This window comes from Haliotis rufescens, unplaced genomic scaffold (genome assembly GCF_023055435.1).
Source record: "Haliotis rufescens isolate VD_foot unplaced genomic scaffold, xgHalRufe1.0.p SCAF_47, whole genome shotgun sequence".
NCBI lineage: Eukaryota > Metazoa > Mollusca > Gastropoda > Lepetellida > Haliotidae > Haliotis > Haliotis rufescens.
This window is the reverse complement of record NW_025964190.1, coordinates 92,020-108,348: the sequence shown is the minus strand read 5'-3', so window position 1 is coordinate 108,348 and position 16,329 is coordinate 92,020. Positions and strand designations below refer to the sequence as shown.

The following is a 16,329-nucleotide window of genomic DNA, read 5'->3' as shown; positions in this document are numbered from 1 at the left end:
GAATTCACTCAGCACCTAACTTCCGGATAAGTATTTCCGGTATTGTCTCGCGACCCTTGTACAATTCGATATTGTTAATGCTATTTTAAGGGTAATATTTGTAAACATCTAGTGTTTGGATCATTATTGTTTGATCCAAAAGTAAAATCATGGCGGTGTCTTGTGTACATCTTGAAGCAGATGCGTATCTGGTGTGTCTGACGCATGCCTTGTCAACCGAGAGAGAAGAAGTCATGGGTCTGCTCATCGGAGAGGTGAGCTTTAGCGCCAGGCCTGTACATCTGCATGAGCAGTTTACCGGGACACAGCTGTCGTTGATCAATTGCTTGAATGTTAGTGTGTGTGAATTTGATGTATGTCAAAGAAAATACAGCCTATATAGCACAGATTGGCTCAGGCAGCCGGCCGTTGCTCTCGCTTCACAGGTCTCGCGTACCTCTTCGATGGTTAGTTGTGTTAGAGAAGATTAGCCCAAACTCTATTCTTAGCACTTTGATTCCCTTTCTCATCAAAAACCCACGATCATTAGGTTTAGGTACCCTTTCCTATAAAACATCTCTTTACGATCCTTCAGATTAGCCACCAAGATTCTTAGCTTTAGTTGTGAGATGGAGTATGCGTTAGCTATAACTTCTATCGATTTAATCCAAAGTAATTTCAGGAAAATCAATCATTTTATCACGTTTCGAGTTTTGCATAGAAAATGGCTACTGTCACAGTAACTGTGCATGCATGTGGCGGTAAACAATGGGCTGCTGATCACTTGGTTGGTTGTTTGTTTAACTCCGCACTCAGCAATATTCCAGCTATAAGACGGCGGTTTGTAAACAGTCATGTCTGGACCAGACAATCCAGTGATTGACATCATGAGCATCGATCTGATCATTTGGTACACAAACACTAGTTATTTGTCATAGCTGTTTAGCACTTGTGGTCCTGTTGCAAGGTGGCAAAGTGAGTTTGATCCTCCATGTGGTATTAATTGAAAACCGAAACAGTTCTCCTGGTAAGGTGCACTACTCCCCATGCTATTTAGCTCTAGTGGTTGTTGAGTTCAAATTTGCATTGTCAACTTGTAGAAGCTAGGTTAGGTGAGCTGGCAGATAAGTAATTCGCCAACACTGGACCACTAACCCTTAGTTTCGGAAAGGGGAGATAACCTTCCCAAACAGTGACACAGCCAACATTGGACCACTAACCCTTAGCTTCGGAAAGGGGAGATAACCTACCCTAACACTGACACAGCCAACGCTGGACCACTAACCCTTAGTTTCGAAAAGGGGAGATAACCTTCCCAAACAGTGACACAGTCAACACTAAGGATCAGTGAAGTTTGATTCACAGCTGACTATCGCTACATCGCTGCAGTACAAAACAGGAAAGTCTGCTAGAACACACTCCTGGTAAAGTCAGGGCTCGATTTAAGGAACTTGATTTAACTTGCACTTGATGCATGTTGATATGCAATCTATGTTGCACCAAATAGAACCAGGGTGCACCCTGCTCTCATAAATTTATCAAAGTTGAAACACAGGCTTGTCTGCTGCCAGTGTCACTTAAATTAATGACACGTTGCTGTAAAAGTGAGTGAGTGAGTGAGTATGGTTTTCCGCCGCTTTTAGAAACATTCGAGCAATATCACGGCGGGGGACACCAGAAATGGGCTTCACACATTGTACCCATGTCGGGAATCGAACCCGGGTCTTCGGCGTGACAAGCGAACGCTTTAACCAATAGGCTACCCGACCGCCCCCATTGCTGTAAAACGTAATAGGAACATGTGCACATAATCTTGAAGTACCCACAGTTTGATGATGTCACCATGAAAACATAATGAATTACACAGGATTAGTTATGTTGTATGGTAAATAAACTTTAGAGGTACTAAGTTAGTTCAAAAATGGATTGTGTGTGGACAAGTAAAGGTCAGTCAGACACAAAGTTTTTTACGTTCATTTGGTGCATGTAGACATAAATATTAGGCTGTATTTTCAATAATAGGTTGAACTTGTGCATGTTTAAAAAAGCTAAATCGAGCCCTGAAAGTGTGTTCTTGCCTTGCATGTTCATGGTTGATAAACACTTGCCATGTTTGTCACTGCACAACTGAGAATACATTGAGTGGCAACTTTAGGATGGTTAAGATTGGTTAAGTGCAATTACCAAACTATAACTAGTTAGTGTGCTGAACCTTCAGGTACAGGGGGCGGTCGGGTAGCCTACTGGTTAAAGCGTTGCTCATCACGCCGAAGACCCGGGTTCGAATCCCGACATGGGTACAATGTGTGAAGCCCATTTCTGGTGTCCCCCGCCGTGATATGGCTGGAATATTGCTAAAAGCGGCGTAAAACCAAACTCACTCACTCACATCAGTCATAGTAGGTACAGGACCAATTCACTGTTCAGCTGGTATTGCAGTAAAATCCAGCTAATGACACAACAACTAATATTTTACATTTACTAAGGATTTGTAGCAATCATTCAGATGATTCCAGAGTTTCGGAGGGCCATCAGTCACCAGTCAAAGACCGATAAGATTCCTATTTGAACGATGGTTTGTTTAAGATTTTTCATGCATATATTTTTGCATTAAACGTTGTGTCCGAGCCGAGAATTCAAGGCGACGAAAGCCGAGATGTCATTTGACTCACATTACACGCGATCGCACGAAACGATGGAAATAATAACTTAGATGTAAGTTTGATTACTTTTAGATATATTTTTGTTGAATTTATTTAACACTTTGTATAATATATTTAAAGATTTGCTTAAAACGTCTTTATTTTGCTCTTTGACATGTTCGATGCGGACCCGTTGTCGAAATGTGTGTCCGAGAATTTTATTTTCAATAACATCGCGGGAAATAGTGAATAATTTTTTTAATTTATCGATAAAAAATGATAAATTGAAATGGAATACGTATTTCAGACATTGTGAAATGTGACGGATTTAATAAATGAATGATATTACAGGTAGATCTAGGTCCATAAAAATATATACTATTTTGACGTGACGTGAGATAAACACATTGATGATTTGAGATTTGCCGAGCGCGCTCCCCCGCCTCGGCCTCGGTTAAACGGCTCATCGTCTATAACGCCCACCAATTATTTGGACCCCATTGGTAGCGTTGTAGCGAGGGACCACTGTAGTCAGACTTTTGACCAATAGAAATGCTAAGCAAGGTGTCACATTTTTTAAAATTTCTTAATTAGATAGTAAGGATCACTCCCAGATACAATTTTAATTTAAAAAACAATTCACAGCCATAAATTTTTGTAATGGAAATTCTAAGCAGCAGATGACATTACATCATACTTTCTGTGTCATAGGAAAACACTGTCTCAAGCTATTGTGATTAGTCAAGCGCTTTTAGTATCGCAGTGTTTTATTGGCCAGATAGTATATTTTCATCCAATCACAAATGGATTTGCTGTTATGGTTCTGCCATTTTTGTTGATTTGACTTATTGACTTTTGTCATTGACTTATTACAATTTTTTGGTCCAAGTCATTGACCTATATACAGTTTTTTGTGTCTAAATCACAGGATTCTAGTATGTAAAGTAACAATCTACCTATGTCAATATGTATTGTATGTTTTAGGTTGACGAGAGGAAAGTGTCCCATGTCTCGGCTGTCATCATGTTAAGGAGGTCGGACAAGCAGGCGGACAGGGTGGAGATATCACCGGAACAGCTTTCTGATGCATCAACCAAGGCAGAGGTAGTTTATTAGCACAATAATATAAGGGTAACGCTATTTTTCAGGGCATTATCATTTGCAGAAGCCCGAGGTCTTCCATTAACTGCCCGACGAAGGAGGGCAGTTGAAAAGACCGAGGGCTTCAGCAAATGATAATGCCCTGAAAAATAGCGTTACCGTTATTATAGCTAAAATGGATGGAATTTGTTATCAAATAAATAGAAACAATGTCGATTTTGAAACATTTACTGCAAACAACACGAATGTCACTGACCCACTTTTACAAATATGGAAACGTCATAGAACAAACCAGATGACGTCACTATTGAACGTTACATCACCTATCCCTATCCTATGACGTCACCTAACAACGGGCGTGATAATGGCCCGTCGTCAAGTAATATGAGGGCATTATCAAGTTACAGTGGCCCGCTGATTTCTGATAACATGCGGGCGTTTTAATGATAATTCTATCCATTTTAGCTATAAGGCCTAATAATAATAATAAAGTATTCCGCATAAGCGCCCAGGGCGCTCTCAAAATTAGAAATAGGGGGCTCTTATTAGAATATTATTTGGGTGAAAAACTTTTTGAGTTGAAAGATAAATTTTCTTGGTTTATACCATGTTATACTGACAGCCTGAAATGTATATATACGACAGATATATTTTTCCAGAATTTAATTGCCCATAATTAAGGGTGCATATAACACGAGTGCGTATTATACACGAATAAATAAGTCTTGTACATTGATCAATTGGAAGGGGTGCTAATTGGGATTGTTCACTAGCCAATATATTAGCAAATATTGCAGTGGGTGCTTATTAGAGTGGGGTGCTTATTACGTCGAATAAGGTAATGATAATAATAATAATAATAATAAAGCTACAGATAAGCAGCATATTTGCGTAAAATCCTCCCCCCCCCCCACCCCCCTCTGTCAATACCATGAGAAGTATTCAAATGGAATTATATATGAAAGTACCCATGACGATCCAGGTCAGATCAGCAACCCATGCTTGTCGCAAGAGTGACTAACGGGATTTGGTGGTCAGTTTTGCTGACTATATTGATGCATGTTATCGTATTTCAGTTGCTCATGATGTCAATTATGCTGTCATGGTGACTTGATTATTTACAGACCACAATCATATGCTTGCTGTAAAAGGCGACTATGCTTGTCATAAGAGGCGACTATGCTTGTCGTAAGAGGCGACTATGCTAGTCGTAAGAGGCAACTAATGAGATCGGGTGGTCAGGCTCGCTGACTTGGTTGATGTATGTCATCAATCCCAATTGCGTAGATCGCTGCTCATAATGTCAGTCACTGGATTGTCTGGTTCCAGACTCGCTTATTCACAGACCGCTGTCATATAGCTGGAATATTGCTGAGTGCGGCGTTAAACAACAAACAAACAGATATATTGCTTGAATATTGCTGAGCGCACCAGGTTAAACAACAAACAAGGATGTAGATGTTACTTGTTTTATGCACAGGACTTGGCCAAAGAGCTGCAGCGGCCGATGCGAGTGTTGGGCTGGTACCATTCTCATCCCCACATCACAGTGTGGCCATCCCATGTTGGTAAGAAACATTAATAATCGGTTACCATTGTTACAGATCCAGATGCTTTTGTGACCTCTATCAGGGTCATTTACCATGGTTACAGACTTTGTTTGTCAATATATGTAACCTAGCTAGTGACTCAGTAAACAAGCTCTTATTGATAGGTCAAATGACCAGTTGTCATGGATACCTGTGATAATACTGTGTCAGGTATCAGAATCCAACACTTCTCATTGATTTATCTAGAGCTGTTCGGAGGCCGATATTCGGCCCTGAGTCGTCAGCAAGAGACAGTTAACATTCCAAATTTAAATTTTTTAAATCCCAATTCCTCAGAATTTGCGAAATAAGAACATGAACAAAATCCGATTTTGAACAATGTCAAAAAACAATTCCAGTTTCCCTGCCCACTTTTTTTAAACCCGAAATAAGTCCCTGACTGCTCAGAAAAGAATGTTATTTGTGTGTTTTATTACTGCATTTCTTAAAATAACCAGCTTCATGATCATAACCACCAAGACATACTCTTCTTAAGTGTAGAAAACAAATAACTGCCTGCCCCCCTGCCCGTGGCTGGTAACTTTTCTGTCGGGCTGTCTGAAATTTTCCTCCTACTGCCCACTTGTTGAGCAGATAATTTTAACTTTTCATAGATTTTTAAATAATTGTTTGGATTATTTCAAACGAATTAAGACACGATTTGTCTCTTATTATTTCATTTTTTTTCAATATTCTTAATGTCTGAATGAGGGCAGGTTACTATGAAGGTGGGCAGGCAATACTTATGGGTCACCTGCTCGACTTATTTCAAACACTGATTGGTGAAACGTTACAGCTGTTTGTGGATGACGTGAACTACTTCAGTTTGTGTATTCTGCGTCTTTGTGTTACGTTCAGATGTGCGAACACAAGCGTCATACCAGCTGATGGACCCTGGCTTCATAGGCCTCATCTTCTCCGTGTTTAATGAAGACAAACACACCAAGGTAACTTTTCTCACTTCTCACAGTGACACCTGAAGATCCGGGGTAGAATAGGTCATCAGCAACCCATGCTTGCCGTAAAAGGCGACTAGGTCACTAGAGGCGACTAACAGGATCGGGTGGTCAGGCTCGCTGACTTGGTTGATGCATGTCATCGTATGCCAACTGCGTGGATTGATGCTCATGATGTCATTCACTGGATTGTCTGGTCCAGACTTGATTATTTACAGACCGCCGTCATATAGCTGATGTTGCTGAGTGTGGCGTTAAACAACAAACAAACAAACAAACAACTTCTCATCATGCTCATAGTGCCAGGACATACATTACATGACTTTGGGTTTGGGTGGCCAGTGCGCTGCAATTTTCCGGTTCAGAGTTGTGACCCTTGTAATGTCAGGATCCGCTGATAGTGGGTTTAAATTATATCTTCAACTGAGTATGTTCATGTGATCATAGATCTTAGCACTGAAACCATGCATTTGGGTTCAATGGAAAATATCAGCTGTGTCTCTATTATATCTCAGGTGTAGTACAAGCAGCCACACAAACAACAAGCAACATTAATGCCCATTTTACCTCACTTCCTGTATTCAATGATCAACAGATGCATCTCAGTTTTCTTGTGGCACTGGGACAGTCGGGGAGTGTAGTGGTTAGAGTCTCACTCAATCACATTAAAATCAGATCTTAGTTCTCGCTACCGCTAAACAAAGATCTGAGGACGTCCCATTACGACTTCATCAGAACGACCTTTCATCTGACCAATCAAAGCATCGCTTATCAGACCATGAAAGTGACAGTTGGAATGTGAATTTTGATCGTGCAACCTTGAAAAAACCACACACAGGGTATTCCGAACAATAGTAAGGGTCTTCATGACTGTATTCACACTATCTAGACCATCTATTAGCCATTCAAGAATGTTCTTTTGTTCAGGTTTTAATTTTTTAATCGAGTATATGTCAAATTATGTTTCGAAGCGTAGTCGCCAGTTTGAAACCCGTGCTGTAAAGCTTGATTAAGCTGCCTTCTGATTGGCTGTTGTCGACTTCTTGTTACTCATTCCATTGGTCGGTCAAATTTCGCAAAAGATCGTTCTGACGTGACCCGTAATGGGATGTCCTCAGATCTTTGTTTAGCGGTAGCAAGAACTAAGATCTGATTTTAATGAGATTGAGTCTCACTTGTATCACCGAAGACCTTTGTTCGATTCCTGACTTGGGTACAAAGTGTGAAGCCCATTTCTGGTGTCCCCCACTGTTTTATGATTTCCCCAAGCCCTTACAGTCCCGCCTGACATTAAATGTGAATTGACAATCCTGAATTTGTTTGCAGCAAAACCGAGTTCAGGTGACCAGCTTCCAGAGTGTGAGTCGGGGAGGAGACTACGGCCCTCTCGAGTAAGTAACCATGGTAACAGTAATAACTCTTAAGGAAGTAACCGGGGTGACAGTTGTCATTTTCGAGTAAGTAACCATGGTAACAGTAATAACTCTAAAAAGGAAGTAACCATGGTGGCAGTTGTCATTTTCGAATAAGTAACCATGGTAACAGTAATAACTCTCAAAGGAAGTAACCATGGTGACAGTTGTAATTTTCGAGTAAGTAACCATGGTAACAGTAATAACTCTCAAAGAAAGTAACCATGGTGACAGTTGTAATTTTCGAGTAAGTAACCATGGTAACAGTAACAACTCTCAAAGGAAGTCACCGTGGTGACAGTTGTAATTTTCAAGAAAGTAACCATGGTAACAGTAATAACTCTCAAAGGAAGTAACTATGGTGACAGTTGTAATTTTCGAGTAAGTAACTATGATAACAAAAATCGGTCTTGAAGGAAGTAACCATGGTGACAGTTGTAATTTTCGAGTAAGTAACCATGGTGACAGTTGTACCTCTTGAGTAAGTAACCATGGTAAAAGTTGGAATTCTCGAGTGTGTAACCATAGTAACAGTCGTAACCTCCAAGAGAGTAACTATAGCAACAGTTGTAATTATCATGTTGCCTGTTTCCATGTAAATTGTGGAATAAATGTTTGTTTTAAGACTAAACCTGGGATTCAAGGATCTATACTGACCAGCCCTCAAATAACAAACCAGATGGTTGTTAACAATGAATCTGGAAAAGATACAATCTCATTAAAATCAGATCTTAGTTCTCCCTAACCCCTTAACAAAGATCTGAGGACACCCTATTACAAGTCATGTCAGACCGACCTTGCACAAACTTTGACCGACCAATGGAATGACAGACAAGAAGTCGACATTAGCCAATCAGAAGGCAGCTGTCTTGTGCTTTACACTTATTTCAAATTGGCGACTACTCTTCAATACATATTTTGACAAATTCTCGATTAAAATTGAAACCTGAACAAAAGAACATTCTGGAATGGCTAATAGATGGTCTAGGTTGTATGGATTCAGTCGTTAAACCCGTAACTATCTTTCGGAACACCCCGCGAGATCTTGTGATATTGACAGAGCTCCAGATAAGCTGCGTATCTGCGTAAAATACTCATCAGAAATGCAGAAATAAGCAGTAAAATAAAATCCAAATATGCAACGAACGTTACAGATACACTACAAAAATAAAACTTGTGCGTATCATCAAAATATTGTGAAGTAACCCTGCGTATTTGATTAGCAAATCAGCAACTTATTTTGAAATTATAATCGGGCATTCCGCCAACCTTGCCAAACTCAACGATGACAGTTACATCATGATCATTTGCCATCCCACTTTCTTGTGGAAGTATCGTGCTATTTTTTAGTCCTATAAAGCTCTCGAACCCACACGACACCAGTTTGCAGGGACTAGATGAATAGAGTTTTTAAATATTTAACTTAAATACCCACATGTGTAAAAACTAGTGGGTAACAGAAAATTGAATACCCAGATAGAGTTACTGATACCCAAGGATTTTAAAATGCATGGCTAAAATACCCACAACACCAAAAGCTTATCTGGAGCTCTGTATTGATGAACTAACTTTTAACATTTGACAGTGGCAATACACTTTCCCATACTGCTCCTCTGGTCCTAGGTACACTGACGTTGTGTGAGTTAGACTAATACACTCTGTGTTGTGTCTGGGTTGCAGCTATGACAGGATCGAGATCCCCCTCCACGTCGTGCCAAGTACCGGCATTGGCCGAGCGTGTCTGGAATCCCTTGTCAATTTACCCAAGATCCTCAGTCTCGAAGAACAGGAAGCATACCAGCACACCGAACAACATGACCTTGACCTTCTCACCAAAATACACAATGCTGCAGGTAATTGGAATTGTAGTGTGTTCGTTTGTTTGTTTGTTGTTTAAGGCTGCACTCAGAAGTATTCCAGCTATATGATGGCGGTCTGGACCGAACAATCCACTGATTGACATCATGAGCATTGGTCCATGCAATTGGGATCAATGACATGCATCAACCAAGTTAGCGAGTCTGACCACCTGATCCCGTTAGTCGCCTCTTGCGACAAGCATAGTCACCTGTTACGGCTAGCATGGGTTGCTGAAGACCTATTCTACCCCGGAATCTTCACGGATCGAATTGTTGTGGGAAAGTCTGAAGACTTCTTATCCTTATTGTCAACCATCGTCTGGTCAATGGAGTGTTGGGGAGCGGAAGGGAGGTGGTTCGATTCCCGGACCCATTACACCAAAAGACCATAAGGGACGGTTCTTGTTGTTACCCTGCCTGGTGCTTGGCATTAAGGGGATAAAACAAGGGCTGTCCCGCTCGGAGACAGTATACTGACATACAAATTGACGTAATACCACAGTAAAGATTATTACTGCCGCTTTGCGCGCAGACTAAATAGTTTCGAGTGACACTGCACATTGAGGTTACATGAAAAGCTCAGCAGGGTTCGTCTAAAAATAGCACCATATCTCAGTCACTGATAAACATTCACTCATTCAAGTCAGATACAATGAAATTTTCACTCATAAGTATAAAAGCACTTATGCGAGTTGATTGAAAACTTGTTTTCACTTAATTGTTCGATTAATCTCTGTTCAAATTCAACAAGCGAAGTCTGCGGCCATGTTTTCAAGCCTTGATTTTTTAAAACGTTCACAGATTGAACTATCAACACGTGTGATTTTCCTCACCCAAGCGTGTCAGTTTTATCACAGAAAAGTCAACTTGACAGGGCAAGGATGAAACTAGGTTTTGATATAGGTTCATGGACTCTCTTGCCTTGCGAAGATGGTGACACTGAGGTTTAGCATCTCAGGGTATGAAATATGACAAATCTTACCTCGTGAATTTGAGGAAGGGTGCTCTCCGTCCTCGTGTGCGATGCTCTCAGTCTGAAGGCATCTGGCAACATGAAGCTGCATCAGCTGCGTCAGCTGGTGGGGGAATACATTGATTTATTCCCCAGGAGGTCCCAGGAAAGGCGGCCATGTGCTATAATTGTATGTAACATGTGTTGATTGTAAAAAAAGGAAGTCTGGTTGACCTGAAATTGTGATTGAATTTCCATGATCTTTAAATTTACTATCTGGGTACCCTCCACCCTGTTACCCGACCCTACCCGCATACCCTCCACCCTATAAAGCCTATTACACGACCCTACCCGGGTACCTGTTATAGATATTTAGAGATAGGTACAAACTGTCTGATTTGGAAAAGTTTGACTGCAGCCCTGGCAAAATGTATTTAGATACATGAACGATCTGGTCATGCATACACTGAAGTTTACAGCATGGAGTTTTATCTTTATTCAAACATATAAAAGTCAGAAGGAATGGGTGCATTGTCAGAAAGAAATGGGAACATTAGTGACCAGTAGTGTAACCACAGAGTTTTAGATAATTTTTGTCATTAAACAATATATCACATGACTAACCACAAGTCCGGGTAGTCCTGTGGGTACCCGAGTCCTACTCAAGACCCACCCCACCCGAGTACCTGTCCAAGCCCTAATCAATTTCAATTTGTCATAAGAGGCAACTAACGGGTGGTCAGGTTCGCTGACTTTGTTGATGCTTGTCATCGTATCCCAATTACACGGAGTGATGCTCATGATATTAATCACTGGATTTTCTGGTCCTGACTCGATTATTTACAGACCGCCATCATTTATCTGGGATATTGCTGAGTGCGGCGTTAAACAACAAACCAACCAACCAATCCAGCCCAAATCTTTAACATGTTGAACATCACACTAAAACCTTTCATTTCAGCATCATATTTGAATGATTGAAAAATAACTGTTCTATTCATTCAAAATTAATTATATCTCATTATAGACACCTTCCCAAGGAAAGTGAGTTTACTGACTATAAAAGTCCAGTTTCCACCCTAGGCTGGAATTCTGGAATTATATTTTGGCTGGACTAACGAGTCTGCATAGTCCAATCAAAATCACGTAAGGAACTAGACATCTGATTCGTAAACAACATGGATTTCAACTTGCTGATTTTAGTCGACTGAAGGATTTGCAAAGCATGTGTATTGCCATATGGGCGTCGACAGATATTTGCAAATCTTTTCATGTTTTTAATCAAGGTGCTCAATTTATTTGTGCACTTTGTGAAGTAAGACCTGTTTTATTACAATATAGAGCTTGATTATCGATCAGATGTTTTTACCGGGAGCCACCATTTTATCTAAAGCAAATGCAGGTGATGAATCTGATTGGTCGAAATGAGGGACAAAGAAGGGATATAACTCATAATAGCCACCGTTGGCGCTATGTTTCAGGGTACACCCTCTGAATTGAGTGTTCACCTTCTTTGTTTCAGTGTTTACCTTCTATGTTTCAGTGTACATCTGCAATCTTTCAGTGTTTATTCCAATGTTTCAGTGTACACCTGCAATCTTTCAGTGGACACCCTCTTAATTCAGTGTTTAACCTTGTTTCAGTGTTTACTTCAATATTTCAGTGTTCACTTCAATGTTTCAGTGTTTACTCCAATGTTTCAGTGTTTACTTCAATGTTTCAGTGTTTACTTCTGTTTCAGTGTTCACCTTCAATGTTTCAGTGTTTACTCGAATGTTTCAGTGTTTACTCCAATGTTTAATGTTCACTCCAATGTTTCAGTGTTTACTCAATGTTTCAGTGTTTACTTCAATGTTTCAGTGTTTATTCCAATGTTTCAGTGTTTACTCAAATGTTTCAGTGTTGACTTCAATTTTTCAGTGTTTACTTCAATGTTTCAGTGTTAACTCCAATGTTTCAGTGTTTACTCCAATGTTTCAGTGTACACCAAGTCGGAGTGCCACATCATGGACGTGATGGGAGGACCGCTGCTGCAGAGCCTGGAGAACAGACTGGAAATGAACAAGGTCCGGATGGAGCAGCTCCGGCATCGGAAGGAAGAGATCAAGAAGAGGATGAAGGCCCTGGCCACCACATGATGACCTTGACCTCTGACGTAGCTTGGACAACAGGACAAGGAAACAGAATCGACCCGCACAAAACGTCCTTGGAGAGTCCATACTCCGTCTGTCTTGGACAGAAGTATTGTCAGTACTTCACATGTTTGTATGTGTTTCTCCATCACTGTGAGTGAGTGAGTTGGGTTTAACGCCGCTTTTAACAGTATTCCAGTTATATCACGCTGTGTCAGCTTAATGTGGGAGGAAAGCCAAAAGTGATGCAGGTCTCAGACGTTTACCACTTCGGTGAAACCCACGAGCACGGGTGTGGTGCTGACAAACCTAGAAACATAATCGGGGCGAACCAGGATTCGAACCCACAATCATAGGTTTCTGGCCTGCCCAAGTGACACAACTCTGCACAGCGAATCGCAGCGCCTGAGACGACTGGGCCACCCGTGCCCCCTCTCCATCACTATGAATACATGCGGATGATTAGCAGTGGAGTCGTGACACATCTAGTTTTCATCCAGTAGTGAAATGACGTGAGTATGGTGTTACACCGCTTTTAGCAATATTCCAGCAATATCACGGCAGGGGACACCAGAAATGGGCTTCACACATTGTACCAATGTGGCAAATCGAACCCATATTGTCGGTGTGACAAGCAAACACTTTCACCCCCGGTCTACCCGACCGACCCCCCTGTAATGAAATGAGGCTGTGTAGGGAAGTCGAGTGAGCCCAACTCTGCACATGCATTGTGTGTGAACCAGACTGTAACATGAAGCAGTGTGAAGAGAAGATGACCACAAGACTATGCCACGTGTGAAGCCTCTTGCTGTTCCTCGGTTTTATCCCTCAGATTCAGGTTTTACATCTCATAAACCCCGAGGAGAAGTGTTTTATCTGACTTGCAAACCGAAAAAAGAAATCTGAATCAATTATCAACTATTCTATGTCAAACATACTTTCCATGAACCTTTGGAAACGGGCATGAAATATCTGTTGCTGGCGTACATGTACCAGCACTAGAAAATGAGATTCTTAAGCTTCGTGATTTATCAGTACCTCTGAAGTCAACTGGTTCACTCACCAGGCTACAGATACAAAGGTTGTACCGTATTTTCTTGAGTATAGTGCGCATTTTTTTCCAAAAAACACAGCTGTGTAGAAGGGGTGCACATTATACACGAATTAATGAGTTTTGATGTTTTTCCCCCATGGAAGGTTGTATGTGTGATCCACTGAAATATAGAAAAAATATTGTCATTTGATTTTTCATATTTGCTTTGGTAGATTGTGTTCAAATGCAAGATAAATCTGTAGTAAGGGAAATGCACACATTACAATGTTACTAGAACTTGTATAGTCCCAGGGATATTATGTAAAGTCCATGGAATATTATATGAAATCCCAGGGATATTATATAAAGTCAATAGAATATTATATAAAATCCCAGAGATATTACATAAAGTCCATGGAATATTATATAAAACCCCAGGAATATTATATAAAGTACCTGGATTATTTATAAAATCCCAGAGATATTATATAAAGTCCATGGAATATTATATAAAATCCCAGAGATATTATATGAAGTTCATGGAATGATATAAGGAGGTTTATGATGTGAGATATAATCTGAATGCTGATTGGTTGAAAACAGCGACTACACTCCCAAGTGGCTGTGTGTATTCACAGGTGATGAAGGAACAGAGTGAATATGTCGGCATAAATATGTTCCCCCTGAACATTTGTATACTATTTAGGAGCTCTCATTGCTGGAATTGATCTCTGTCAGGGTTTGAAGCCTCAAGATCAAGACTCTCCATCCTGACAAGGCCTACACATTACTGGTATTATATTTCCTTCGGAACTGGTGATATGTCTCTGTGTCCAAAATTGGGAAAAAGTGCAATTTGTTTCCTCTGTGCTGAGAAGGATACATTATCACAATCTTTTTGTTTTGTACTTACTGGTGAATACTGATTCTGAGATAATCAAATAAAGTCATTGTTACATTCTTCATGTCATTTGATATTGTTGTGTCTTTTTTAGGTCACCTTAACTTCCAGTGGATGTGACCTTTTGGTGTGGCATGCCGTCCTTTCATGCATCTGTTGTCATTTTTGACATCTCCTTGTACTCAAGCCATATGGGACGGTTGGGTAGCCTACTGGTTAAAGCGCTCGCTCGTCACGCCAAAGACCCGGTTCGATTTACCACATGGGTACAATGTGTGAAGCCCATTTCTGGTGTCCCACATGGTGATATTGGTGGAATATTGCTAAAAGGGACGTAAAACCTCACTCACTCACTCACTCACTCACTCACTCACTCACTCACTCACTCACTCACTCTAGCCATTTTAAAAATGTCATTTGAGCTCGATACAACATTTCGGTTCAAGGGGCCCAGTTTTCTAAATCACGGCCATGCATGCTACATAGTTGCATCCCTTGGGCACGCCAGAAACCTATGACTCTGGGTTCGAATCTGGTTCCCCCGATTATAATTCTAGGTTTGTCAGCACCATATCCCTGCTCGTGGGTTTCATCAAAGTGGAAATCATATAAGACCTGCATCACTTCGGGCTTTCCTCCCACATTAAGCTGACACGAAAAGTGGCGTTAAACCAAACTCACTCACTCACTACTAAAGTCAACTCACTCACATTGACCTTTTAACTGAAAGGTCATTGAAAACTGGTGGCATGCAAGGGGTTATCCTCACACCCCTATATAGTTAGAATGGACTGAACCAAGTGCTGTTAGGGGAGAGATTCCCTTGCACTGCATCACAATATCTCATTAGATAAATCAAATTTTGAAAACACAAACACTTGCTTGGAATTGGATCGCTGAACTGATTGATGCATGTCACTGTGTCCGAGTTACGTAGATCGATGCTCATGATACCAAGAGTCGGATTGTCTGGTCCAGCTCGATTATTTACAGACGGCTGTCATATAGCTGAAACATTGCTGAGAGCAGCGTTAAACAACAAACAAACAAACAAACAAGTGAGTGAGTAATCTTAAAATGTGATACACAGTGTTAGGTCTTTCTACCCGATAGGAACAAACATAGATCTGCTAAAGTGGCAACTCAGACTGGCTCCTGGCAACCATGACAACAATATCATTAAACTCCGATCTTAGTTCTTGCTACTGCTGAAGAGGCGACTAACGGATCGGCTTGTAAGGATCGCTGAACTGATTGATGCATGTCACTGTGTCCGAGTTACGTAGATCGATGCTCATGATACCAAGAGTCGGATTGTCTGGTCCAGCTCGATTATTTACAGACGGCTGTCATATAGCTGAAACATTGCTGAGAGCAGCGTTAAACAACAAACAAACAAACAAACAAGTGAGTGAGTAATCTTAAAATGTGATACACAGTGTTAGGTCTTTCTACCCGATAGGAACAAACATAGATCTGCTAAAGTGGCAACTCAGACTGGCTCCTGGCAACCATGACAACAATATCATTAAACTCCGATCTTAGTTCTTGCTACTGCTGAAGAGGCGACTAACGGATCGGCTTGTAAGGATCGCTGAACTGATTGATGCATGTCACTGTGTCCGAGTTACGTAGATCGATGCTCATGATACCAAGAGTCGGATTGCCTGGTCCAGCTCGATTATTTACAGACGGCTGTCATATAGCTGAAACATTGCTGAGAGCAGCGTTAAACAACAAACAAACAAACAAGTGAGTGAGTATGGTTTTACG

The 16,329-nt window shown here is 40.9% G+C and overlaps 1 protein-coding gene across 1 annotated transcript; it reads left to right on the top strand.

Moving 5' to 3' along the window:
- The first annotated feature begins 26 nt into the window (after window positions 1–26).
- On the top strand, window positions 27–12,874 carry LOC124110894 (lys-63-specific deubiquitinase BRCC36-like). The gene is made up of 7 exons (XM_046470358.2): window positions 27–254; window positions 3,606–3,725; window positions 5,203–5,290; window positions 6,170–6,258; window positions 7,594–7,658; window positions 9,360–9,532; window positions 12,471–12,874. The coding sequence occupies exons 1-7, from the start codon at window positions 150–152 to the stop codon at window positions 12,626–12,628; spliced, it is 798 nt and encodes a 265-aa protein (XP_046326314.1). The 5' UTR covers window positions 27–149; the 3' UTR covers window positions 12,629–12,874.
- The last annotated feature ends 3,455 nt before the right edge of the window (window positions 12,875–16,329 follow it).